The sequence below is a fragment of the Antrostomus carolinensis genome, unplaced genomic scaffold, assembly GCF_000700745.2.
Source record: "Antrostomus carolinensis isolate BGI_N321 unplaced genomic scaffold, ASM70074v2 scaffold4240, whole genome shotgun sequence".
NCBI classification, from domain to species: Eukaryota; Metazoa; Chordata; class Aves; order Caprimulgiformes; family Caprimulgidae; genus Antrostomus; species Antrostomus carolinensis.
In genome coordinates, this window is record NW_010287613.1 from 53,796 (window position 1) to 80,285 (window position 26,490).

At 38.2% G+C, this 26,490-nt stretch overlaps 1 protein-coding gene across 1 annotated transcript in view; it reads left to right on the top strand.

The window, feature by feature from the left end:
- CDH2 (cadherin 2) overlaps positions 1-26,490 on the top strand; it is a gene marked incomplete at its 5' end in the record, with an annotated part of 106,315 nt that overhangs the window by 44,701 nt on the left and 35,124 nt on the right. The window contains 3 exons of the mRNA XM_029083856.1: positions 22,122-22,348; positions 24,204-24,350; positions 25,434-25,589. Of these exons, the coding sequence (XP_028939689.1) occupies positions 22,122-22,348; positions 24,204-24,350; positions 25,434-25,589 (530 nt within the window). The remainder of the gene's footprint in view (positions 1-22,121; positions 22,349-24,203; positions 24,351-25,433; positions 25,590-26,490) is intronic.

The following is a 26,490-nucleotide window of genomic DNA, read 5'->3' on the forward strand; positions in this document are numbered from 1 at the left end:
CATCATACCATGAGTGCAAAATTTGACTTTATCCAAATCAGAGTACTCTTATGTGGGAGGCAGGATCTTGCACTGTACCACTGGTGTTCTTTGTTGGATAGTTGGGGGTTTAATTTTACTAAATGAGGGAATAAATCCTGCTAAATTGTACTGTCATAGATGCTTCAGGTATACAAGTAGCTAAACCAAGGAATAGGTCATCTGTACACAGAGTGTATCGATTTACTCATCATCAAAGAAACTCTGAATGATGCATCAAAGAGACATTTTTATTCTGCCAGATTGTCCCAGTCTGAAAAATTAACACAGTTTCCAGATCTGCACTTGCACTGCCGATTTTTTTTTTATTATTATTATTTTTTTTAAAGGCAATAGTGGCAGATTTGCAATCTGGATGATGGACAAGTCAAAGACTGCACTTCAGAAAGAATGATCAAGTAGTGGTCATTAGGGTGCTGCAGCCATAAATACTCAATCCAAATTCCTTGGATTTCTGGCTTGTACCCAAGAAAAAGCTGGTATGCTGAGCAGATCTCATTTGTTTCAAGTACAAAGCCATGACATTACAGACATACAGAAAAAGGAACTTGTTAGCATCAACCAGTTAAGCAGGCTTCGCACTGTGAGTGTAAAGAGATATAGCCAATATGGACAGCAGTCTGTCGTATTTGTGGCATGCCTCTGCAAGGAGACTTTGCTTGAAGATACTGAAGCCTTAGCAGAAAAGCAAGCACCACAGACTGAGCCCTGGAAAGGGTACAGTCTTCCAGTGTTCTGGGTGGCATTTGAGGTACGCTTTACGGGGGGGACAGGATTTCTGGATTTTTCTAATCTTGCTGAAGTCACAGGTTCTCCAGCTGAGAGGTATTCTGCTTTGATAATGTTTGGCTTGGTCTATATATCTTAAGCCATGCGATGCCTGAAATGAGATTCCAAAATCCATATTGTGGTATCCATAGTTTGATTTTTAGCAGTATGAAAAAACACAGCTGCTGTCAGCAATTCAGTGAATACAATATACTGTTTTGCATTTAGTTGCAAGGCAGATGGGCCAAAACTGAGATGGTGATCTTAATGCTGTGTTATGGCATAGGCAGATCTGATTCGGAAGGACGCCAGCAGCAGTTGATCCCATCAGATTGAGTGTCTTTTGCATCATTTGACCCGGTTTTCTGCTATTGCCTCTCATATTTCTGAGAGGGTAGCAATCATCTACTACAGATGAGTAGTTTTATGTAAAGATGTTGAGAGATCTTCTAAGGCGTGATGGTGGTAGTACTGATTATTCCAATACCTCTTTGTCAGGTACCTATTTTCCATTTTATAACCCTCAGAGCAGACTGGGATGGCAAGGAGTTAACACCTATCTTTGTGTAGCCTCACATCTTCCTTCCTTTTCAAGCCCCTGTACAGACAGAAGAGAGAAGCAGCATGAAGGAAGAGGAGGTTGTGATGTGGAAGATTATCAGTTTTTCCTTGTTCGTCTCATCTGCACCCATCCTGCTGTCAGTCAGAACTAAATGTTGGTATATCATGCACGATTTTTGGTGTACTTGTGGAGTTTGCAAGTGGGCATATAAAAGTCAGCAGCCCATGAAATGAGGAAATTTATAAACATTCATGCAAGCAGATGACCTGTGGCAGGGTGAGACCTGCCATCTTATTTTTTTGTGAGAAATAGCTATAACCCCTGTGCTCTCTTTGCAAGTAAGCGTCAGTATCACACCTGTCCTACAAGAGGTTTAGATGTGGAGACAGGGAACCAGAACCCTTGGAGCATATGTGTTTAGGCTTGTGTTATAATGCTATGCAGCTTGATGTAAATGTTGGTGCTTAGTTCAGGGACTGGTAGGTGCATGTGACAGTTTGTATCTAAAGCCAGTAGTTACTATTGTTGTCATGGCATCCTCTGATATAGGTCTGAATTATATTATCAATGAAAAGTACTGCAGATTGAAAAGATCCTTGTACACAATGAATGTATTACAGTGCAGCATCGAAGAGGTCCATTCAAATGGAGTGCTGCTTCATGGTAATAGCCTTCCTTTCTAGGCAGCTTAAGGGAGAACAAAAATTACATGGTTGGCCTATCTCCTCACAAAGCTAAGATCTTTCATTTTTATGTGGAAGCTGCACATTACAGAGTTACAAGAGTTACTCAGTAATAGGAATAGGAAGGATTCACTGTTCGTGGCCTCTATAATAATAAACTTCCATTAAAATTCATTTCTGTGTGTATCTCAGTTGCAGTGAGATAGAAGTTGCTGTTTTCATAGTTAACAGCCTAAATGCCACTAGTAGTTCCTCTGCTAGCTGCTGGAAACTCTGTGGCTCTGTTAGCTCAAAGCATGTTGCCGGATTTCTACCTAGTTTGGAGGGAGCCTAGCCAAAGACAACTGGGATAAATGTAGAGAGTCTCCAGAGCAGCTCCAGGACCCTGGTACAAACCAGGAGGCACTGTTTGCTTTACTCGTCTTAAAGATCTTTGGCTGGAAGGGTTTAACGCTCATGCAGAGCTAAACTTTGAAAGTGAGCAAATACGTGTCTTGTTTGCCGGAGCTGCCATGTGGCACGTTCCTGGGGATAAAGGGTGCTCTGGGGCTGCATGAAACTCTGAAGCAAATGCTGATTTCTACCTCAATGAGTTGGTCCTGCTGCCGCATTCTCCGCATACCCATCCCAGGGAGGCCCTCCTCCATAAACTCCACATGAAAGGGAGCAGACTAAAAGCCTTAGAAAGTGCATCCAGCTTTTTGTTTCCTTTGTCATCAATGCAGTGTGTTCTGGTGTCTCCAAGACAACCATGTCTAAAAGGCTGACTGCATCTTTCAGTGCTGCTCTGTAGTGAGCTGGCTGAGATGGGCTGTGAAGGCCATCCTCTAGCCATTTTTTTAACCGTGAGTTTTCTGGGTAGTACCTAAGTACTTTACGTGATTGCTTCAGTTTCAGTTTTACTGCAAGAATTAAGCTTTGGTTTATCAGTTTTAAAGATATTATTTTGGGGTTGTCCCAGCTCATCTTTCTTTGAATAATTGTAACGAGCAGTTAGGATGTTCCCAGTAACGCCTGCAACAGCGCTGGCGTTCTCTGCATTTCAGGCCCATTCTGCATCTGATAATAGCTGCCTTCCTGATACTGAATAGAGATGTACTGAATCTTGTGTTCTGCATGCTCTTTGTTGCCCATGTGTTCCACCTTCTTGAATGACTGCTGGTTTCAAATTTAAGTTTAGATAGTCAAAATACTTACAGTTTTAGGATTTCTGTATAGTTGTCAGTCTGCAGATTTACAAATCTGCAGAACTGGGGGGAGGGGGGAAATGAGTGGAAATCATTCATGGTACCTCTTCTCTGAGCAGCATATCACAATCCTTTTCCAGTGCTCATCTGACCCAAAACTGTGGCCTCTGTTTCCCGTTCTGTGTAAGGTACTTCGCTGCCAATTGCTTAGAGAAAACTGATGATGAAATACAGTTTCAAGGGCAGCACACGTTGTCTCCCATGAGGGAGATCACAGTTCTGTTTCTTTACAGTTGTCTAGGAGAAGCTGGATCCAAGACTGGTCTGTTTTGGCTAAAGTGAAGAAGAGTTAAAGATAATGTAATTATTTGTCTTTTATAGCTGTGACAGTCAAGAACACCACCCCATCCCTGCAACAGGCCTTGTCAAGGTAGTTAGCATGGACATCTGTAGGAGTAAAGCAACTGTTTTTCCTACTGTCACTTTCAGAAATGACTGAGACAAAAAGAATTAAAATTCTCTCATGGCAAATTCCAGCCTGAATGGTTGCAGTTTTGTTCTATTGGTAACCTCAATATGCTTTAAAAATATATAGATAAACATCTAGATAAGTAAAAGTTATATATGTTGGAAAATCTTTATTAAGGATCTTTTGTCAATTCTGCTTGTGTTATATATGCCTTCAAATCCATCTGAGATCCTGAGGATGCTGCATCCATTTAGTGTTTATTGTAGACCATTAATTTATTTGTATGTCAGGATCCAATATATTAAAGATGAAATTGATTTCTGCAAGCATTGTGTTGGTATAGTTGAAAGGATAAGTAAGGACTTGACTGTAGACAGAAAGAAAAGACTGGGAGTAAGACAGTATTAGTGGAGCTGTAGTCTGCAGTGGAACGAGTAAGAGCAACCCATGATGTGCATGACCAGGGCCATAACTAACTTGGCAGAAGCATTTCCCCCTTGCCTGTGCTCGGGTTTTGAGGCCAGTTGTGTATTCCCTTAGCACTGTCAGTTTAGGAAGATTTCCTCTGGTTTTCTACCTGGACCTCTGCAGAGCTACCTGAGGGGCAAGAGCGGGTATACTGTCAAGGAGTGGGGAGGCTGGGACATGCTTCTTGCTTTATCAGCCTTGATTTCCCCCCTTGCCTCTTTTTCTGTATAGCTATGAGAAATTTTAGGAAAAACCACAGGAGCAAAAATCCTCCATTTGGTGGAAAGATTCCAGGCATCAGAAACCATGTCATAGCTCCTTTTCATTTCCCTAGGATGCAGTCTCGCAGTTCTCATGCATACCAGACTCTCCCAAATCAATATCAGTGTGTAGTACAGAGAGATTTCTGGTATCTCCTTGTTTCCCTTTAGCACTTGCTTTGCAAACACAGTGACTTTACTATGGAAAAGCTGGTCTGTGGTTGTTGATGTTTTATTTATTTATTAAGTATCAATTTGAGATGCCTGTCCAGGAAGGTTTTTTTTGTTTAACTTTTAAATGAAATCACAAGTGAAAATGCATGTGTTTTTCTTTTCTGGAGCAATCTCTTCAGAATTTTTTCCTCTCTTACCTCATTTAAAGCAAGTATAAATAATACGAAGATTACTTTAGTGCTTTCAGTCTTTGGGTTTTTTTGAAAAGCAACATGAACTCAAATTTCAGATGCCATCCTACAGTTTTAACAGAGCAGTGCAGTAAATAATGCCTAGAAGCTGGAGGGTGGGGGTGAGGCTTATTTAATTTTTTTTCGATTTTAGAGTTTTATATAGACTTGTAAGAACTTAAGGTTGATTTGATTGCACTCACTGCATTAACAGGTTATGACTGGTTGGTTCAGACTTTTCAAGTCTTGCTTAAATTCACCCTAATATTGTGGCTGCCCTCCTTTAGTAGTTCAGTTGCACCATAATCATTTGGTTTGTGTGTATACAATGTTTTTAATAATTGACTGATGTGGGCATTGAGTTGCATAATGATGAAGACCTTGAAACTATAATTAGTTTCAATCTACTCTGTGCTATCAAAATAACCTAAAAGACAAAGCACTTTTCTCTGAGTTATTGTTGGTAGTTGCATTTAATAATCACAATTTATAATCTGTTAAATTTTTAATCATTTCAGTTTCATGTTAAATAAACTTTTATTTTTTTTTTAAAGGTCGGCTGTTCCTTTCTATAAATGGTTTGTTATTAACCAAAGTCATCTTCTTATTTTTCAAAGAAAGTAATATTTTACAGTTTAATTTTAGGAGTTTTGACAAAAATTGTACCTTTACCTAGATGAGGGCTGGGGGGGGAAATAAAATGATTGTTCAAGGTTATTACTGAAATTCCCTGTTGTCACCAGCTGTGTTGTAATATCTCATTTAACATGTGATAGCGGTGCAGCATAAACTGCATAATGGCCCATAAATAAACTTTAAAAAGCCATATTTCTGTTTTTATCATTGGTAATGCCTGATAGTGCAGACACTGTCACTTAACTTCTGCCAAGCTGTAAATAAAATTATTTTTCAGCCATTTATTGCTTCCTTCAACTTGCCATGCAAATCTTTAGCCTGAGAGAGATTTTTCTCACGAGGAATCTGCTTGGCATTGTGTTTTCCTGTGATGATGAGGGCAAATTCCTGCTCAAATTGTAAACCTTTGCAAAGCAGCTTGCTAAATACTGAGTGTTGGAGGGATTTGTTTGCCTGCTTTTTGTTTGCTTTTGAACTGGCATGCTAAATGCTCTTTCTGGACATATTATGTACAATAATTGGGATGGTGAGAGAGAAAAAAAAATGCAGAAGTGTGCCACACGTAGCATACCACTTGGCAAACTTGATAGAGAAACAGACCTAGGACTGGGTCTGATTTCCCTAGGTACCAGTCAAGTACAAACGCTTTTATAGCTTTCACTGCCCGAGGCAAACTGGAAAGAATTACCACCCCTCCTAGTCAAAAGCCACTTGCACAGTAAACAATAGTCACTAAACAATTTGCTGCCCTTGATATTTTGCTGACCTGTGTGACCCCTTGTCCTGCCTGCGTGGCTGTCCTGCCCCTGCAGCCACCTCACTGGAGAACTCGGGGCTACAGCGTTTCCGTGTCATCTGATGTATTCTCCAGCTGTGTGCTTGTGTGTCAGAGCATAAATTCTTCGTGTGAGAAGAGGCTGAGGTGGCCTCTCTTGTCTGGAAAGACAGAGGTCTGTAGCTATTATAGGAGGAGTAGAGGCTTGTGGTTGGGCTCAGATGGTGCTTGCCCTGTGCTGTCTGAAAATGCCCGGCTCAGCCCTGGCAGCAGCAGCAGCAGTGGATTCTCATTATCTCTCACCTCTCGACCTCTGTTATCCTTCTGCAGGGAAAATCCTGTTGTTTGACCCAGGAGGGATGTTCTTCAAGTTCGAGGCTCTGAGCAACTAGATCTAGTTGAAGATGTCCCTGCTCGCTGCAGGGAAGTTGGCCTAGATGACCTTTAAAGGTGCCTTCCAACCCAAACTATTCTATAGGAGTTATGCCCTGTTCCTTGTGTCCTTTACTCTACAATTTTTGTTTACCTTGGATTGTATTCTATAGTAGACGTTTGAAGCCCCCAAGAAGTTTATTGTTTGTTTTTTTCTTAGAATTTATCATCCATAGTAAGGAAAGGAAATACTCGAATCATTACTACATGTGCACAGTGCTTATGAGCAGATGAGAAATGTAGACTTTGCTATTGGTCCAGTAAATGTAATAAAGTACTATGTCAGGAAGCATAAATACAGCTTTTAAAAACTTGGTAAATTTAATTTTGGAGAGCAGCAATATTTTGCAGCACAACATTAAACAGTATCAAAACTGCATTTAGTTTTGATGAGCCAGTGCTCTAATTCAAAGTTACGTGTATTTGTTGACTAAACCTTCCAAATGTATTTCAGGCTCAGATGAAAAAAAGCAAAGGACAAAGCCTTCTTTCTTATATTGATAAAAAACTGCCACATTTCAGCCTTCTGCAGTTGATGACCACAGCCAAGAAAAGTCTCAAATATTATTAATAAATATTTTAAAATAAAAACTGATACCTGACTGAAAAGGCATTTAGAGAAAGATGGATCCTTTCCATTTTCATCTAGAGAAATGACATAGGTTTTTGTTCTTAAACATTCAGTTTTCCTTTCAGGTCAATGAGCACTACAGGCTTGACTATGCTTTTGACCTGATGAGGCTACAAAGAGAGAATGGTCCTTTTTGACAAGAGAGGAAACATTTACATGAATCATAGTCCTTTTTAAAGGGAAAAAAAATAAGACAAAGATTTCTATACATAGTTTAAGTGGTGACAGGTTTTCAGGACAGTGTTTTGATAGAGGTGTTTTTGTTTTCCTCTTTTTTTTTTTTTTTTTTGTTACTCAGTATTACTATCCAGTTTTTCTTTACAGACCTGTGTGCTGATATCTGATCCCTTTTTGGAAGTCTTCTGAATTTAGATCTTGTCTGTTTGTTAGAATGGCTTTAAGAATTGTTTCTGATAGCATAAGTTACATTTGTTCTTCATCCATCATTAGACAAGAGCATCTCTAGTTGTGATGAAGAGAATACATTTGACAGAATAGCAGAAAGAAGTGTTGTGTCCCATCTTGTTACCTCCTAAAATACTGTGCAGTAAACCATCCCAGGTGAGGGAGATCCATTTCCTAAGGCATTGCTGTTTGTCTTGGTTCTGCCACCCTGCATCAAGGTTTTGGGAAGACCATTGTGTCTGCTACCTTTGGAGCTGAGACTTTTTCGTTCTCTCCCAATCTTTCCTATTTGGGAGAATAATAGAAGAGATCTCACTGTTATTGACAAGGGCCTACGTAGCAATAGTATTGCCATGAACAACATGGACACGTTTTATAGCAAACACCTTCTGAAGGCATCTAGTTAAAAAATGTGAAGGCAGAGAATCATATGTAGAAGGCAGGTGAAGAAAAGACATGGTGGAGATAGTGTATTAAGGAAAGGGAGATTAATTAACACTAAACCAGGTTAACATTGTAGTACTTGGCAAAAGAGCAGAAATTTATTGGATCTGAAGGTAAGCTAAAGGAAAAACAAAGCTATGCAACTGTACATGAGACAGTTTAATGTGATTTGTGAATAGATTGAATGCAGTTACTGATTTTTGTCCTGAGGGCTTTTTGAGTACCACAGATAAATCACAGTTGCATGTCTAAAATATCGGATGTCTCAAGTTACTTTGTTCCCTTGGTCCTCAAAGAAGTTGAATTGTAATATTGGAGACATCCAGCAACAAAAGGACTTCTGGAAAAAGCCTGTAGATTGGTGATACCAATTTTCTGGAAATCGGTAAGTTACATCTGTAGTGGCAAAATGCCAACAGTTGCACATTAAAAGGGACATCTCTGCAGATTAAAAAAAAAAAACAAACAAAAACCCAAAAAAACCTACTATAGTGAACTTTATAGAAATGTTAACTTATAATAAAGAACAGCAGCCATGTTGTGTGCTCGTGAGCCAAAATTCTTGTTAATTTTACCCAAATGCCTTTCTCCATACCCAGGTTACTGTATGTAATTAATTTGTGGCATCACTTACATGTTCCTTGATAATAATTCTGATTTATGATGCTACTAAGCATGAATGTGTTCAGACCTTCACATGATGTCATAGTCTGTTGTCTTTTGTAGCATGCTTAAGTTATGTACACAGTATTACAAAGATTATTGAAAAATGGATACGACTTTTAAACGGAGTTCAGTTTTCAGTGGCTCTTTGCTTTCCCTTGGCAGCATATCAAAGCGAAGTAATAATTTCTCAGTGCCAGTATTTTAAAATGTAGCTCAGATGTTTAGTGGAAGGTCAGATCTGTTCCATTTCACTTGCTGCTTCCTCCTGCTGCTGGAGAGGCTGCTTTTAGTTTGCAGAAATCCCTTTCTCATGGGAAGCTGAGCTTTAGATACCACGATCTGAGCCCTGAGAGGCAAATCAAAATAACACGTCACTCATTTACTATCATCGTTGCCCAACTCAATAAGGGTTATTCCAGACTCAGAGCGCTCATCTGAGACGGCTGCTCAAATTGATTAGATTGCTTGCTAACCTGTCTGATTACCTTGTCAAAGTGTTATGCACCAGCCATGTGGACTCTCTCTACTGGCAGGAAGGTCTGCAGTGCCTTCCCTGTGAGCAGCCTGTCCAAACAAAGCTGAAGACATGTGATGCCACATGTTCTGGATGGTGCCTTTTGGACAACTACCAAACCTGGGTTTGCAGGCTCTCAGCCTGCATTCGTTTGCAGCCTCCTCCTGAGGGCAACTGAATTCCTCACCTTTAATATAAAATGAAGTAGGGTGATGTGGGTATGGGTCTATTCTCCAATTACAGTATGCATATTTTAATAAAAAGTAGATTGTAGTGAAGAAGAGCTGCACTGAAGGTGCTTGAAATGAATGTGTGTGAGGGGGAGTTGTTTGTGGCTTTTTTGTGCTGGGTTGGTTTGGGTTTTTGTTTGTTTGTTTGTTTTTCCTGAGGTGGTGGGTTTTGGTTTGTGTTTTTTAATAAAATTCCTAAAACACAGCCCTAAACCCTAGTGAAATAGATCCTAAACAGCATTACAGAGTTTGACTCCAGTCCTTGCCTGCAGGATGTAGACTGACCAGACCTGTGTACAGATGGCTGTCAATTCCCTCAGACATAGGTGGGAGGAGAGGGTGGTTTTAGCTGCTGCTGATGAACATCAGACTCTCAACATCTGATGACAGGTTGCTATTTCACGCTCTACAGTTTTGTTTCAACAGAAACTCAGTACGGTGTCTCGCTGAATGACTTCGTCTTCTCTCGATAGGTGAAACTATTGCATTTATGGACTGAAAGCATTTTCATATGCATATGAAGATATGTCTTGGTTATAGTAAGCGTCTTGAGATTTATTGGAGAGGAACTGCGCATTGTGCACCAGGAAAGGAAAGACTTTTGCCAGGAGTAACTTTCACAATAATTTAGATAGATCATGAATCTGCTTATATTAGCTATCAAAGTACAGCGTTTCAGTGATCTTTGGACAAGATGTTCATAATAATGCTTATCCTAAGGAAAAATAACTGCATCAGTGGTCAGTACTGTACACAGCAAGCGTAGCATGACTTTATTCCCTTTGCAAACTGGCATTGTTTTGAGGGAGTGGAAGTGAAAAGAGATGTTTGTTTTCATGAATGAATGCTACAGGTGTCTTTTTGGGGAATTCAGACATTTGAGGAAAATTGAGAGGAATACAGATGGCAGTTAAAATAACCATTGAAATGTTGAAAAGTTTATTACAATAGGACTTTTCCACTCAGATTCCTTTTGGAAATTAATATTTAGTTGTCTGGTAAGCAAAGCAAGGAATACCTTCCTATTGGAATAAGACCCTACTTGTGTTTCTAAAGGCAAATTTAGTTTAATTTTTGTGATGTATTGATTCTGCAAGTTACCACTGAATGTATCCATTATCCATCTGCTTGGACCGTGTTTGATTCATGTAAATGTTAGAAGTTACTACTGTTTTCACCTAATAACTGGAACTCTCAGTCAGGGATCAGTCCCATTATACTGATTGCTGTAGGGATAACCCCCAGACACTTTGCAGTCTGGGCATGTGGAGAGTGATGCTGAGTAAGCTTTACTAAGAAATTTAGGCTGTCATGACTAATTGAAAAATCAAGACTGCATAGAGTACAATACCTCACTGCTTCTGAGCAAAATAGTCTTGACTCAGACAGTAATAGGTTAATTGCCACATCCAGAAATGAAGCTTAATGTTTCCCTTTAGGATCTATTATCACATGTGGGATTTTCATTGTGGTATTTGTAACTGTAATCTTTGGTCTTGAAGCTCATGTAACTGTTCAAACCAGCAAAAGTGCTCAGAAAGGTAATATCCTGCTCCCGTCCTGAGGCTTTGCTAAAAGTAGCGTTTTCAGTTCTAGTTCAGTCAGTCAAACCCCTGCCATTTTCAGGCATTATTCCAATCTAACACAATTTGAATGTCAAGTGTCTTGTGTTTTGCACTCACAAGGCCCACAGGAAAGTCTAGACACGCACACACAAAAAAAAGTGCATTTTATCATAGCAAACATATCTTCAAATATATCAGAAGATCTGTTCTTTTTCTTTTCTGTTCTTCTGTGGTTGGACTGAATCGCTATTGTTAAATGAGAATCTGTTCAGCCAGGTCTGTCTCTGTCTGGTCCCACCTGGAATAAATTGCATAAATTTGCACAGCATTGTCTTGGCATAGGATCCTAAAGGATGTCCTAATTTTGCAGTGTCTATATTCAGAGTTGCCTTTGAATGAAGTCTGTCTGTATCCCTCTTATTTGTCTGCATATTGTATCCAAGACTCCCCCCCACCCCCTTCCTTTATTAACCCGGGTACCACGTTGTGCTGCTGTCACACTTGTCTACATTTTGCAAAGAAAACAGTTTTTATTGGTGTTTTTTCCTAGTGTAACACTTTTTTATTCCTGCCATTTTTTTTACTGTCAGTTTGAATTTAAGTGGATTATTTGAGCCTCGTAATTTTGTAATCCTTAGAAAAGATATGCAAAGAATGGTAAAAGTTCTTACAGGAAAGTAGCATCACTTGAATTTTGACTTAAGCTCTGTCAGCTGAAGGCAAGTGACCTCGTGTTGGTCATTTTAAAGAATTTGCACTATATGGTGCAGCCAGACATGAAGAGATGATAATACTTCTTGCAGTGAATGTTTCTCTAACTTATCTAGAGTCTGGTGGACTTTATATGAAATAAAACAGTAATTTGGAAAGACTCAAGTCTGAAGTTCTGAGTCCATAGCTCAGACCCAAAGAAGCAAAATTTCTCTTCCTCTTTTGTTTTTCCTTTTGTGCTGTTAAGATTTGGTAATGTTTCAACAGTGAATGGTTTTCATGTCATTGAGAATATGTTTTAGGTAATCAACCAAGGAGGTTAAAGTAATTAATCATAATCTGTGAGCATTCACCAAGTGCTAGTCACCAAAAAAATGTTCCAGCACTGGATTTCCTTTTTTTTTTTTTTCCTTTTTCTTTTTCTGATCATTGTACTTATTTTAGTTCAAGAAGAAAAAAATGTAAAATATGTACTAATTACTCTTTGCTGTTCTGTGTAGGACTGAATACAACTCAAAGGTTTCACTATAGTGTTGCAGTGTTTTAGGTGAACTTCCATGGTCAGCGGTGCCAAATGATTGCATATATATTTCTGATTCATTTAAACAGGATGGCTAATATTAGTGGTCCTTCATTTATTTTTAAGGTATCTACAGACATTTATTGCATCTAGGGGGGATGTGAGGTGCATTTGGAGGGATGCTGTAACAAGCTACTGAATGAACAACCCAGGTGATAGAGGTACCTGCAAATATATGAAATGAGGCATTTTCCTGCCAGTTCTCTTGGTGTTTCCTCTCTTTAATGATTAATTAATTAATGATTAATTAGCACAGCACCTTTGTCATTTTAAATTATGAAAGTGATACACAGAGGAAGAGAATACCCATTTAGAGGTTACTTTCACCCACACGTACTCCCTTATAATGAGACAAACACATTGCCCTAGCTTTTTGAGTTCTCTACTTTGTTATAGGAAGTACTACTTTGGCCTGGCTGTGAAAATACACTGTACTAGCCTGCACTGGTCACCAAGGGCTTTTTTGATTTTTAAGGTCAGATGTCTGTGTTTAATAATAATAATAATAAAAACCTGAGGTCTGACTAGATAACATTAAGCTGCCATGGCAACTAGTTTTCTGCCTGAGGCCTACTGGACATGATCCAGTGATAGTATAATCTCGTGGATTTAAGATTTTTATTGCTATCTAACACATCAGTGTAAATCCTGCTAGGCTGTCTCTGCTCTTTTTTCCACCTTGTTTGGTAACTGGTAGGTTCTTGCCCCTTTTTTGATACAAAAGTAATGTTCAAGCAAATAGGGTATTTTTTCACCATTATCCATTTGCTAAGGTAATGAGCAGCTCTGTTTTATAGGGGTGGATCTGCTGTGCCTGCTGTTTGCTGTGGGGATGCCGGTGCAGTTGTGTTCACGTGTCCATGTCCAGCTTCACTGGCTGGGAGGTTCTCCAGGTTCTTCCCCCTGGAGATAACAGAATTGACCTTTTAGGAGAGAAGTGACACACAGAGCTGCTGTGGTAACTTCAGGATGACTAGAGACCTTTTAGAAACCATTAAAAATAATTGCAGCTTTGGAAAATTAGACCATAGTGTGCCCAGAGGAATGACGTGTGGGGGAGTGACAAAAGCCATGAGTGTTGGATAGACCAGGCAGAGGAAGGAAGGAGAGGAGAGAGGAGAAGCAGCACTGACATGTGCTGGATAGTGAAGCTGAAAAGCAACTTTAGGGAAAACTGTCCCCTTTCCCCTTGCTGCATCCATAGACATGTGGGAGGGACTGCAAAATGTGCCCCCAAGTGATGGGTAGTATCCTGGATTGTGCAGCAGAATACAGAATATTAAATAGCACTGCATCTGTTTCAAGACACTTTTTTTAATAAAAATGGGAAGTGAAAGCATTGGCAGGATCGCTGCCATTTTGTCAGAGCTGGGAATTTTGTTTGTTGTAATACAGTGCAAATACGACACTCGCTTCTGCCTGACTAGTCCTGTAATTTAATGAGAAAAATCCCTGATTTTTTTTTTTCTTTATTTCTTTTCATGGTAAGAAATGACATACAGCATAAACATGATATATGCTTGCTTTCCTCTGTATTCTGTTGTTATTCCTAAACCCCTCTTAGTGTGGGGGCTTAAACCACTGTGAAGAACTGCTGACCGGTTGAATTGGTGAAGCAGATCATCAGCTCATTTGAAAGTATGTGCCCGTTTGATATTTCAGCAAGTCCTGGCTGTTTACAGAAACTCCAGGATCCTGCTCTTTTTTTTTTTTTCTTTTTTTTTTTTCTTGTTAATTAGCTTATTTTTTTAAAAAAGACAGCCCTGCAGTGGCAGCTCTTTCTGACTAGGCGTGATTGAAGCCTGAGCCGCAGCCTAGGTTGTCAGCCTGAAATTAGCAATGCTTCGGCACCTGTTAGGAGCACAGTTGAAAAGAGGGGGCAGGAAAAATGGAGGCATCAGGGAATAAAGTAAGTTTAAAAAAAATTCTAAAAAACAGAACACCTAGAGATCAGGGAAGGAATAAAGAAGAAAGAAAGAAGAGCTAGAAAAAAACGTGAAACCTGAAGCTTAGAAGGACTTTGGGCCAGGAACAGTTAGCAAAGAGAACATATAAAAGCATTTATTCTCTGTTCTTGCTCTCCTTACGGCTAACAAGGGGGAGTAGAGAGAAAAAAAGAATAAGGTAACTTTTTTTTTTCATTTTCTAAAGATAGACTAAAAGACAAAGCTGCTTATCAAGTTTTTACTAGATACTTAAATCATTACTGTAACACTAAAACTACCCTTTAATTGCTGCACCATAATTGTAGCTATTTGTTTCTTGTACTGCTTAAGGTCATATAAAAATGAAGAGAAGTAAAAATAGGTTTGTTAAGTGCTTGAATTTTGAAACTGTTTTCTGCTAGCTATCTACACAGACAGTACTTTCCCTTTAGTCTCCCAGTCTGACTGTTCAGTAGATATGTTTTTTAATTACCAAATTGGATTTTAGCAGGTGTAGTCAGTTGATACATTATGGGTATAAGAGATTAGTGTTTAATCCTTCTTTTTATTACTGTGTAGAATGGTATACTTGGGAAAGTATTAAAGGTGCCTTGCATACTCAAGAGTACAGAAATGATATTTATTTCTGAGTTTTCTTTCAGCTAGATCATTTAGGAAAAAAGTTGATGCAGAATTCTGCAGGGGCCTGTAGGCTCATTGATGGTGAAACTGCCTTAAACAATACAGAGTGGAGGAAAAGGGAAATAAACTTTTTTGTGTTTTAAAGCAAAAGCAGTTGTTAAAATATAAGTACTTCCCTTTCTTGAAGATGCTTATTTCTTTTTTTGCATTTTATTTTTTCTAAAATAAAGACAAAAGGGGTGTCAAAGTGCAGAAGATCTTTGTGTCAGTGAGTGGTAGAAGCAAGGACTGAAAAGGATCAGTGAATCAGATATAATTTGGCCTCTGTTTGAGATACCAGTCCTGTGTTTTGCTGACGGCTGGTATTCCCGTTCTGAAAAGCTGCAGAGGCATTTCTATCGAATAGAAAGAACATTATCCCCATTTTAATTCTGGCATGCCTGTTACGACTTTGTTCTGTAAACAAAGAGGATTATGGGAACTGGAAACTAGATGGCATTTTATTAGAGAGCTGTGTGAGTCTTTCACTGTGAATGCAAGAATCAGACAGTCTGGTGAGAGCTACCTGTGAAAGAAAACACTTTTAAAATAGACATTAGTGTTTGAGTTAGTAGGGTTTATGAGGAGGCAGTCCTCTCATGTAGGACAGACGCTTGGATTTAATACTTCTTGTTTAGACCCTGCAATAAAATAACTTGAAAAGAAAAAAAAATATCTCAAAATACAATTGTACAAGTTAAGAGAGAAAAATATATGCTGCAGAAATAGGGAGGGAGGAGGTCTATGTCCACCGACCTGCTGTTTTGTAGACTGCCAGGTTGCTTCAGAAGTATGTTATTAGAGGAAAGAAATGTGAATATTCGTCTGTTCAGAGCTGGCAGTCTGGAGAGTGAGGCAGGGAAGAGGACTGCATTGCATGAATGTCAGTTGGAGTAACTAGCACCCATTATTTCTACCATCTTATAATACAACTTTTAATGCAACTTTATAGCTTTTCTGCAATAGACTACTCAGCATCTTAATTCTGTAGAATAAAGTCATACATTAGTACTAGGTTTTACCTAATGCCTGCTGCAGATCACACTGGAACTGCTTTCAAGTTAATGAAATAAGTGTACAGTATGAATCAAACCATAACTCTTGCAAATCACTTTCTTTTAATTATTATTTTCCTATCTGAATAGATAAATGATTAAGCAAACAGTACAGCATGGAAGTGTGGAAAGTTAAGCTGCTATGTTTCAGATTATGAAAAACCTAAAGTTAGTAAATAGCTTGAAGGTATCCCCAGAGTTATCTCAGCTAAAACTTTTGGTGTCACTGTTTTTTTCCCCCTCTTGTGAACTTTATAGCCTGGCTTTCACTTGACACCAGGTTATAAAGCTTGTGAAGTCAAGTGAAATCAGGAATTAGAACCAAATGGCCATATTTGGCCCTTACTAAGTGGAAAAACTACAGATGGTTTCATGTGATCCACTGAAATAGCCTTCAACTTGGCGTGGGCTGGGGTGGCAGAACACAGTGCTCAGCACAAAGGCAGAGGTTTTCAGAAGCAATTACTGAATTAGCAGGCTTGCTTTTCAGAAAGTGGTAAGCAGCTGCCTTTTGACAGCCAGAATTTATTTTAAAGTTGTAGGTTGGTTACTCCAGAAAGGCTTAAAATGAGTAGCACTTTGAGATTTTTCTGGACGGTCTGGAGTATGGGATAAACTACAGTGCATGAATATAAAAGTAGAAAAGAAAAAAGGATTATAAAAAACACCAGAAGAACCTATCAGAAGCAACACTGGTGTATTGAAGTATCTTTTAAAGGATACAATGACAAATTGAGTTATAATACAGGTAGGAAAATGCCATTGCCGAAAATAATCTGATTATATTCTGTATTTATTTTGCATCAGCAATTTCTGTACTTAATTTATCTTACAAGTGAGAACAAGACATTTTCTGGCTACTGTAGACCACCCATGTATCAAAAAATCAAAAATTAATAATGTTTTTAAGCTAGTCTCTCAGAGAGTTATAAATTCAGACCCACTTCAAAAGTGCTGCCAGTGATGGAAAAGGCAACTTAGAATGTAGTTTGGTTCTTTGTGATTATAACGGTCCACCATGATGTCAAAAACCCACTTCTCTTGAAGGTTATATATATTTGTAGTAAAGGATGTCTCAGGGGCATTTTACGTGCCACTGCAACAATCCATGGGCTGAAATACGAGCACGTGCACTCCGTTGGTAGGACTAAGGACTAAGATCACCTTACAGATACAGAAGTAACCAGTCTGAATAAATTACTAATTTATAAAGTAATTACTATTTTTTATATGTTTTAGTGTAGTTTTCTCCAATTTTTCTCTCTGTTAAATACAGAGTGTTCTTGGAGAAAGTAGTGTTCAGATATTAAGTATGCAGCTAGCTAGACAGTTCAAGCAAAATGTTTCCATATAATTTCTCATTCTGTCGAAGGTAAAAGTGGTATCTGGCACGTATTTGTATGTAAGCTACTTTCTTATTCTGTTTATTTTATCCGCTGCAGCATCATCCTGAGTGGATTAAATATACCTGAGTTTTCCATTTTGTGATACACACTCTTAACTGTATTGCTGAAGTGTGTATGTTGTTAGCACTTGGAATTTGTTGCAATTTCCATAATGTACTCTAAGTGAATCTTAGCCTTGAGGTTGATGCTTAGCATTGAGAATAGCATTCAAGAGGAATAATACTGTTCCAACAAATTTACAGAAGGAAATGCAGTTTTTTGGTTTTTTGTAAGCATGTGGATGTTATCTGAAAGTGAATTGGATATTTTCAAAGTGCAGGAATCCAGATGGTGAACTCAACGCAACTGTCTTGAGAACAAAGTGCATCAAGAAAATTCTGCAAAGAGTGCAGACTAGCATGAGTAGCTAAAAAAAGGTTTTTATTGTCTGTGAAATTATTCTAGGTAATTGATGATTACTGGTAAGGTACATGAGGTTAGAGATGTATTTTATAGATAATATAAATCAGTCATCTTGTTAGACCTGAGTATGAGTGGTGTAACTCTCTAGTGCACTTTAAAAGAATTTGCATGTTTCGTTCTTAACGTTTTGTACACTACACATATATACATATGTTGCAATTATTTCCATGCCAGAGTGTTCACTGGAAAGCTTGCTTTAATACCCCAGAGCTGTAGATTTTCATTTTTAGAATGTTGTAGTCACAGAGGTTCTATCTTTTTTTTTTTTTTTTTTTTTTTTAAAAAATTAAATTGGTTTTGTTTTTAGGAAAAAAAAAAAAAAAAAAAAAAAACAACTCCTAAATTAGGATACCAATAGTCTCTTGTCTTAGGATCTAATGTTTAATAATAATTATATGCTAATACCAAATACAATTTTTCTTCTGTATAAAGGACCCTTTTTTTGTAAATCCTTATGCATGGCCTTATTTTGAGCATGTCAACTAATTGCATTTACTCTCATGTGTCAAAGCTGGTGTGTGTATTATTGTTCTGATAGGACCAAAGGTATTCTCTGTAAAACCAAAATAGTTACATTTCAAATGATGATTGAATACTTCCTAGCACTTTCAGATATTATACTAAGCAATCTTTTAAAGGCAGATGCTTTTCAGAAAGTGCAGAAGATACTCAAAAGAGAAATATTTAAAAACCAGTGAGTTGTTTTTATGCATTATGAGGTACTCGTATCTGATCATTTATATGGAGAGTGTTATTAAAAAGCAGTAAAATAAGATACTTGATTACTCTTTCTATTGCACATAAAATGACTAGATGCTCTGTAGTATGTCTGGTTAACCTTTTTAAAATTAAAAGAATCCATACGATTGATCCGTCAACAGAAAATGACTTTTGGAAAGCATGCCTCCTTTCCGTGTGGTTTGTAGAAAGAACGGGGTTGATATAAACAGTCATTATTCTCAGCGAAAAAAAATTTCCTGTCGCATTTTTGCAAAAATGTTTGCATCATTTATTTAAACCTACAGTCAGAAATCATTCTTAGTTCATACCAGTTGAACACTGAAAAATGAAGCAAAGTGGTCTAAATCGAATTTACAAGACTGATAAACATGCAGCTGGGGGGAGAGTAGCTACTGCACAACCTGTACTCTATCAAGGTAATTTAATTATGGATGGTTATACTTGAGTATAATTTGTTAATGTGTGCTCCTTGTAAAGGGAGAATAATTCTCACAAAGTATTGACAATTTTATACATTTTTTTTTACCAGGATACTGTTGAAGGAAAGGGATTTTCATTGAATTTCATAATACAGAGTTGCCTGGAGGAGGAATTTTCAGTGAATGAAGTGGCCAGCAGGGTGGTTTTTTCTTCGTTTTTTTTTTGGCTACTGGAGTCTATATGTAAGAAGATAGGGGGAAATAAATGTTCTTTATAAATGTGAATATATTAAAAATGAATACATTATGTTACTGTGCAATAGTTGGGAAATATTTTTTTATAAAATATTGTTGTGATATCTTAGTCTTTTGGACCATAATGACTGTAATGTTAATTTTAGATTTCACCTATTTAAAAATTAGTAATGATCAATGTTTAAATTAATATTCATTCTCTTCCCACTCGCTACTTTTCAGAAGTAATTCTGAGAAGAGACAGAGGTGAATCTGGCTCGTTCTTCATCCTTTAAGTCAGGACAGTCTTTGGAAGAGCAGATTTAGAGAGTACTCATAGCTGAGATGAGAGGTCAGCAGAATCACAAAGCTATGGGATATATTGCTGGCTGGTTTTTTGCTTAGTCTCTTAATGTGAACTGTTTCTAACTGAGAGTTTTGTTTGTGAACAGAGAAGACGCTTAGAGGAGGCCCAACTTTCTCCGTGCCTGGGGTATGGGTGGTCTGTGCCTCTGAACCCAAGTATGAGCAGTGCTGTTTGGTAGTCCAGTCATTAACTTCTTCAATCATTAGATGTAGTGACTTTTGAGTAAACTCTTCTTGGACACCTCTTTATTTTTGTGATAAACAATATAGAATAGCCAACTCTAAAGTTTTGCTAATCAGAATTACAGAATTAGGACTGTGGTAATGATAGTACTGGTGTTGTTATTTTAAGTGGTGGTTTTATATCCTTGGCTTAAGTGGCATGCATTTTTGCAGTTAGCTGTTGCTTTTCAGCATACCGTTGTGCTAAGCTGACTCAAGCCGCAACGCTTGGTGTTCAAAAGAGTGGGAGATCACTGGGATGAGTGGGGAACATCTGGGAGCTGAACCTTCTGCCTGTCAATTTTCTGCTCCCATGTGAACAGTAAACCAGAGGTTCTGTCATCTTTTCCAAATCTTGCAGGCCTGCAGTCTGTAGATCCATAGGAAAGGAAGTCAGTTGTACTTTATGGAGCAGGTGGAATGGAATTGAGGAGCAATATAAATTGCCTAGAAAGTAATATATACAAACACTTACATGAGAGACTGAGAATTTATTAGCATTTCACTGAAACACTCTCACTGCTGATGAGGAAGACCTGAGGCAACATGTAAAAGGAGGGCTACAGGAGGAGCCCTATCAGTGGGGCTTCAGCCTTTTACATGGGCAGATTTGTTCTCCCTGGGCTCAGTGCTTTGTGGGGCGTGGCATGCTTCTCCCTGAGGTGGGGCTGGTGTTTAACAGAGGGAGACCTTCAAACTCTGTGAGTCATCTGGAAAGAGCAGGATCCCTGCTCAGCCCGGCAAGATCAGTATTAAGATTGACATTTTATCATTTATTTTGGAGAGTGCTGTGCTTTGTCTCATTTTTGTATGTGAGGAACCCTTTTAAATAAGTATTTCGTACAGTCTTTTCTGTCAGGTGAGGGCAAATGGGGTATTCTGGATAACTGAAAGGGTACAGTAAGGAAACAAATCTTATATGTCATCCAAACATCAGCTCGGTCCTTGAAAGATACAAAAAGGTGTGATTCTTCTCGGTACTTTCCTGGAAACAGTGCATTATGGAAGGAAGCATATGATGCATGACATTTAGTAGTGATTTTTCTTGAGAGGGACCTTTAGGTTTTGAAGCTAAATAGTTTGTGCATGGTTTAGCACAGTATAAAATGTCCAATAACTGAAATGAGGCATAAAGCTTCATTTCGTCTTCACTATGTGTATTTCAGCACAACCTTCATAACGTTGTTTTGCACTTCTGTTGCCCATACAATCAAAATACTTCATAATGCTTTGGAAACATTAAAGAATGATCATTGGTTATAAAAGCACACTTCAATTTTTTTACCTACTACTATTTGCAGTAACTCAGAAGATAAGTGGTAGTGAAAGCAACTGGGTAAATAAAGCAGCATTGTGTTATCAGTTCTGTTTTGTGCACTTCACATCATTGTCTGTACAATCTGTTTTACTGACTTCTTGTTCCAATATGTGTCTGGACAAAAGGAAGGAGGAGGGGAATTAAACAAGAATGCAAGAATGGGTTACTCTTAAGTAGATGAATGAATGTACATGGTACCTGAAATAGCTTTTAAAAAAAAAAAAAAACATACAACAAAAACTGAGATTTTCTCTGTGAGGTAAGTATTTACTGCTGCCTCCATCTTGGAGATGAGGGATGAGGAAAGTCAGGTCCAGAGCTCATAAGTGACCTGCCTGATCTGATACAGCTGAATCACAGGCTGAGCTGAGCACAGAACTTAATCTCTTAACGGACTCTGGGTTTCTGCCTTACCCCTGTTGGCAGAGAAGGTACTGGAAGCACAGTTGTGTTTGCAGTTGTGGTTGCAGTGCAATTAAATTTGTTGAGTGTTTTTGACGAATTGACTTGACTGGATTTTTTTTCGCAGCTGTTCCACTGGAAAATGACAGAAAAGTAGCATAGGCCATGGAGGGAAGTAATTTTCTTGGGGGCGTGTGGAAGGTGGAGTGTGTGTCTTTGGGAGACCAGTGTGTCTGGAGTTAAAAACTTCCCTCTGCCTAGCAATCTGCAGAAGGACATTGATGCTATGTGGACTGACCCCTAAGTATGAGTCTTAGCTTATAATTGCATGTGATAATAGCAGCAACAAGTTAAGTCTTTCTGCTTTTGAATGTTTGTTCCTAATGCATTTTATGTCGTACGGAGTTCAAGTGGGCTGCTTTTACATTGTTTGTTCTTCATTTTGTGTGTCTGTTTTACAGTGAGGTTTCAAAGCTGTGATGGAAACAAAAAAATACACTTTGGAAGCAGTGAACCAGAAGATTTTAGAGTAGGTGAAGATGGTGTGGTCTATGCAGAGCGAAGCTTTCAACTTTCAGCAGAGCCCACAGAGTTCATCGTGTCTGCTCAAGATAAGGAAACCCAGGAAGAATGGCAAATGAGAGTGAAGCTACCTGCTGATCCAGCCTTTGCAGGGACTTCAGAAAAGGTAAAACAACAACTGAGCGCAGCCTGTATAAATGTATCTCTGCAAACAGACCGAAAAATAGGGATTTGATTCTGTCTGTCATCTGCCTCTCCATGAGGCATTTTATTAATGGTCAACTAGTGCATGCAGAGCTGGAGCCTCAGGAAGAACATCTTTATAGCCTGTTATTCTGTAGCTTTGCTAAGGCATGGAAAGGCATGCCTGTTGAAGTATATAGGATTCATTTATATTTGAGCTTTTTGTTTGTGTAGTTTGGAATTTATACCTGAATTTAAGTCAGACATGGTCATTTCTTTATTTTAAATTGCTTGAAGGTATTACAGTATTTATTCAAGTGGTTAAATATAACCACAAAATAAACAAATTTGTGCTAAAATGCATCAATGACATTTATTAGACGGGAGCTGTAGATTTACAGCAGTAGTAGGAAAGCATTTCTGGCAGGGAATATTGGCTTTGCCTTGTCTCTTCATAATCAAATGGAGATTGTAAATTATGAATGATTCCAGTACTACTTGGTAAGGAAGGTAGTCTCCCTCTGCTGGAAGCTGCCATAGGGAAAAGCATGTACTATAAAAAAAAAAATCTAACTTAGCAATATACAAATAATGATACATTTACATTAGGAAAACAGTATGAGTTCTGCTACATTTTCTTGTTATATTACTCGATACCCGCTGTTTCTTACCTTTTCTTATAAAGTGCTTAGTTTACAAATAAAAAACAAAACTTATTCCTATAATAACATACCTGTAATAGGTAGACATTAAAGATTTAAGCATAATATCAAAATAGACAGTGTGGTTATGCAAGACATTTTTCCCGAGAACACACTGGAGACCAAAGCAACGTAATCCTCAGGTTTTTTATTTGCTTACTTGATGATTGTTTTAAATCTTCTAAGGCATGTTTTTAACATAGTAAATGTAATTTTGTCTGTAAAAGTCTCGCATTAGAGCAGATGCTTATGTATGACAGGGCATGCCCTGTTCTTCCCAAAGATCCAGTTCAGGCATCCTTGCCATCAGCAGAATGTAGAGTAGTAGAATCTGGCCCTCAGTTGGGCATCTCTTTTCACTCTGTGGCATATTTGATTAGATTATTATTTAAAAAAAAAAAAAAGTTTTAAAAGATTTGGAAAAAAGTTTTGTCACCCTGTCTCCACCCTTAAGCAAGCTAGCAGGGCTATATGTATGCTGGCATCGAAAGGCTGAAATGAGTGCAGATAGAGAAGGGAATACGAAGGGAATAGGAAGGGAATGTTGACACTTAGCAGAGATTAATGCCCAGTGTGTAAAGTGGGTCATCTACTGCATCCATCATGGCTGACATAGGTTTAAAATAATTATAGCATTAATTCTATGGGATTTAATAGGGTCATAAATATTTGAGACATTCCTTACCAGTATGTATTAAACTTCTCTTGGAACTCAAATTATATTTTAGCACACCCAGATCTAAATTTAATGTACTGCTGTACATTACCTGAACTGAAGTTCTGGCTAATGAGAAATACATAACGGCATACTATTAAATTCTGCAAAATATTAACTACTTTTCGTAAAGTGCAAAATAGTTTACACAGTAGTGCCATGTTATAAATGGTTTATAATTCAATTTCTCCTCCAACTTGAATAAGGAAAAAAGAAAAGGAGTTTTTAAAATTTTGCAGTGCAGTTGTAAATAATACTGGTTATTTTCATACTGCACTGTGAATGAAAATGAAACAGTTCTATGAACACAGAGGAAAAACAGCCTTTCAGTCAATTATGTAATTGCATCTGAGTTATTTTATAATGTCTACTAGTAATTCTCCTTCTAACATGTGCTTAATTTTATCTTGTACCTGGGAAAGGACCAAAAGGAAATTGAAGACATCATATTTCCATGGCAACAATACAAGCACAGCAACCCTCTGAAGAGGCAGAAGAGAGACTGGGTTATTCCTCCAATCAACCTACCAGAAAATTCCCGAGGACCTTTTCCTCAGGAATTAGTTAGGGTAAGGAAGTTAATAGAAATGTGGTTTCAGTGTCCCTCAGAGAGCTCTTGAAGAGATTTTGTGTGAATGATGTCTTGTTCATAGTCCGAACATTTATCAGAGTCTTTTGGGCTGGTGTCTGTTGCTTCCTCTGGGCATAGCAGGCTGGGCTGCATTTACTAGGATTTTTAGGTTGTCCCTATGCTTCTGTCCTGGTGGAAGGTGACCTTGGTTTGGTTTGTAAGTGCTGTGATAACTTCCTTAAGTGATTGAAGAGGATCTCTGCCTGTTAAGAGCTCTCCAGTCTTCTGCACTGGAGTTTTCCACCTGGGGAAGAATGGGGGGGTGAGCAGCAGGAGGAGTGCACCAGGGGGCAGGAGGGAACAGGATGCAATGGGGTAAGGACATGAGCTGCTCCTCTGGACTCTGCAGCACAGATGTGGCCATTGCCCCTGCCCGTCACAGGACAGGGCTTCTAACCATGGTACTAGTTGATCATGATGAAATTCCATGAGGATTTGTTGGAACTTGGTAAAGCATTAGCCCAGGTTGATACAGATTTGCTCTGCTTTGTTCATGTGCATGCTGGTGATTCACCTGCTCCTCACAGATGCACTGCCCTTCAATTTTTTCCCTGGGAAGATGAGACCAAAGTTCAGTCTTTACACAAAAACAGTAAGTTTCTGAAGGGCTGCCACCGTAGTGGAAGAGCTTTGGTCTGGGAAGATACAGGAGAAAGGGGAAAAAACAGAACAAACTTTTTATATATTATCTAATTTTATGATAGTATATGTTTTCTCTAAGATCGAAACAATTCTGTTTAAAGTAAGAAAACTTATTATTTTGGTTTAATACAATTTATGTTATTATAAGAAATAAGCAGGGATATTTTTATGTTCCTGAAAATTCATTGACCAAGGAGTGCAACTGAAAACTTCAAGCTTTATACTAACTTTTTATACCATTTCTAGAATAACTATTTTTACAGGTGTAACTTAAAGATGGAAAAAAGAAAAAAAAAAAGAAACTGATGTTTTTCTCAGCAGCAGTCCCATCCACTGGCTGCTTGTAGCTAATGTAAGCATTATGTTTTTTGATACATAGATTAGGTCTGATCGTGATAAAAGCCTCTCGCTACGGTACAGTGTGACTGGCCCAGGAGCTGACCAACCTCCAACAGGCATCTTCATCATCAACCCCATCTCTGGACAGCTGTCTGTGACAAAGCCTTTAGACCGGGAGCAGATTGCTTCTTTTCATGTAAGAGTTTAATTTACCATAAATCAGATTATAAAATTGAAGATTAACATCTGCTTCAAACATGACTTGAGCAGCCAGCATTTAGTTTTCTATGAGATATGATTTGAAGAGTTTGTAGCAGATTGGTATTTATTGTACTTATTAAGGCTAACTCTTACTATGTTTAATCAGCTTAAATATATTAACATACATAAACAGTGATTAAATGTATTTAGATAAAGTAATTTTAAAAGATTGAAATATGGATACTGTAGCTTAGATTTCAAATACAGTCCATTGATCATAGTCTCCACAGTATTGTATATTTTTCAAAAGTTTACTTCTGATTCAGCAACTTAAATTAGGACGTGACTGCTATTAGAATTGCAGCAGCTGTGATTTGAGAAATGGATGAGAAGAATAAACTACCAATTTTCATTTTCAGGGGAAAATCTAAGTATTTTAATTGAATTGTAAATTAAGTCTGTCAGCTTATGAAAATTATATTCTTTGCTCTAAAGAAATTGACAAAGTAGACCACAGATTCCAGTATTAATGGAAAAGAAAGGTTTGAATGAAGCAGAGAGACCAGACTGTGACCTACGTTGCATCTGCTTTTGAGAGACTACTTCAAAATCCAGGAAACTCTTCCAGTGCTGTTCTTGAACGTAGGAGGCAGCAGGAGGCATCAGCGAGGGGGAGGCAAGGGGAATGGTTCTCACAGGAGCACAACAGCTCCAGCACCCATAAGATTTTTTTATTGAGAATTTGACATTGTCAGTTCAAGATTTACTGACTTAAGAATTTACATTTATATGAGTCATTTCCAGAGCGGTGAGTTAATAATGCCCTCTTGCTCCTTTCTAGTAGATTTGTAGCCGGAAGGTATGTGTGTGTTTATATATATTAAATGGGCTTCAGC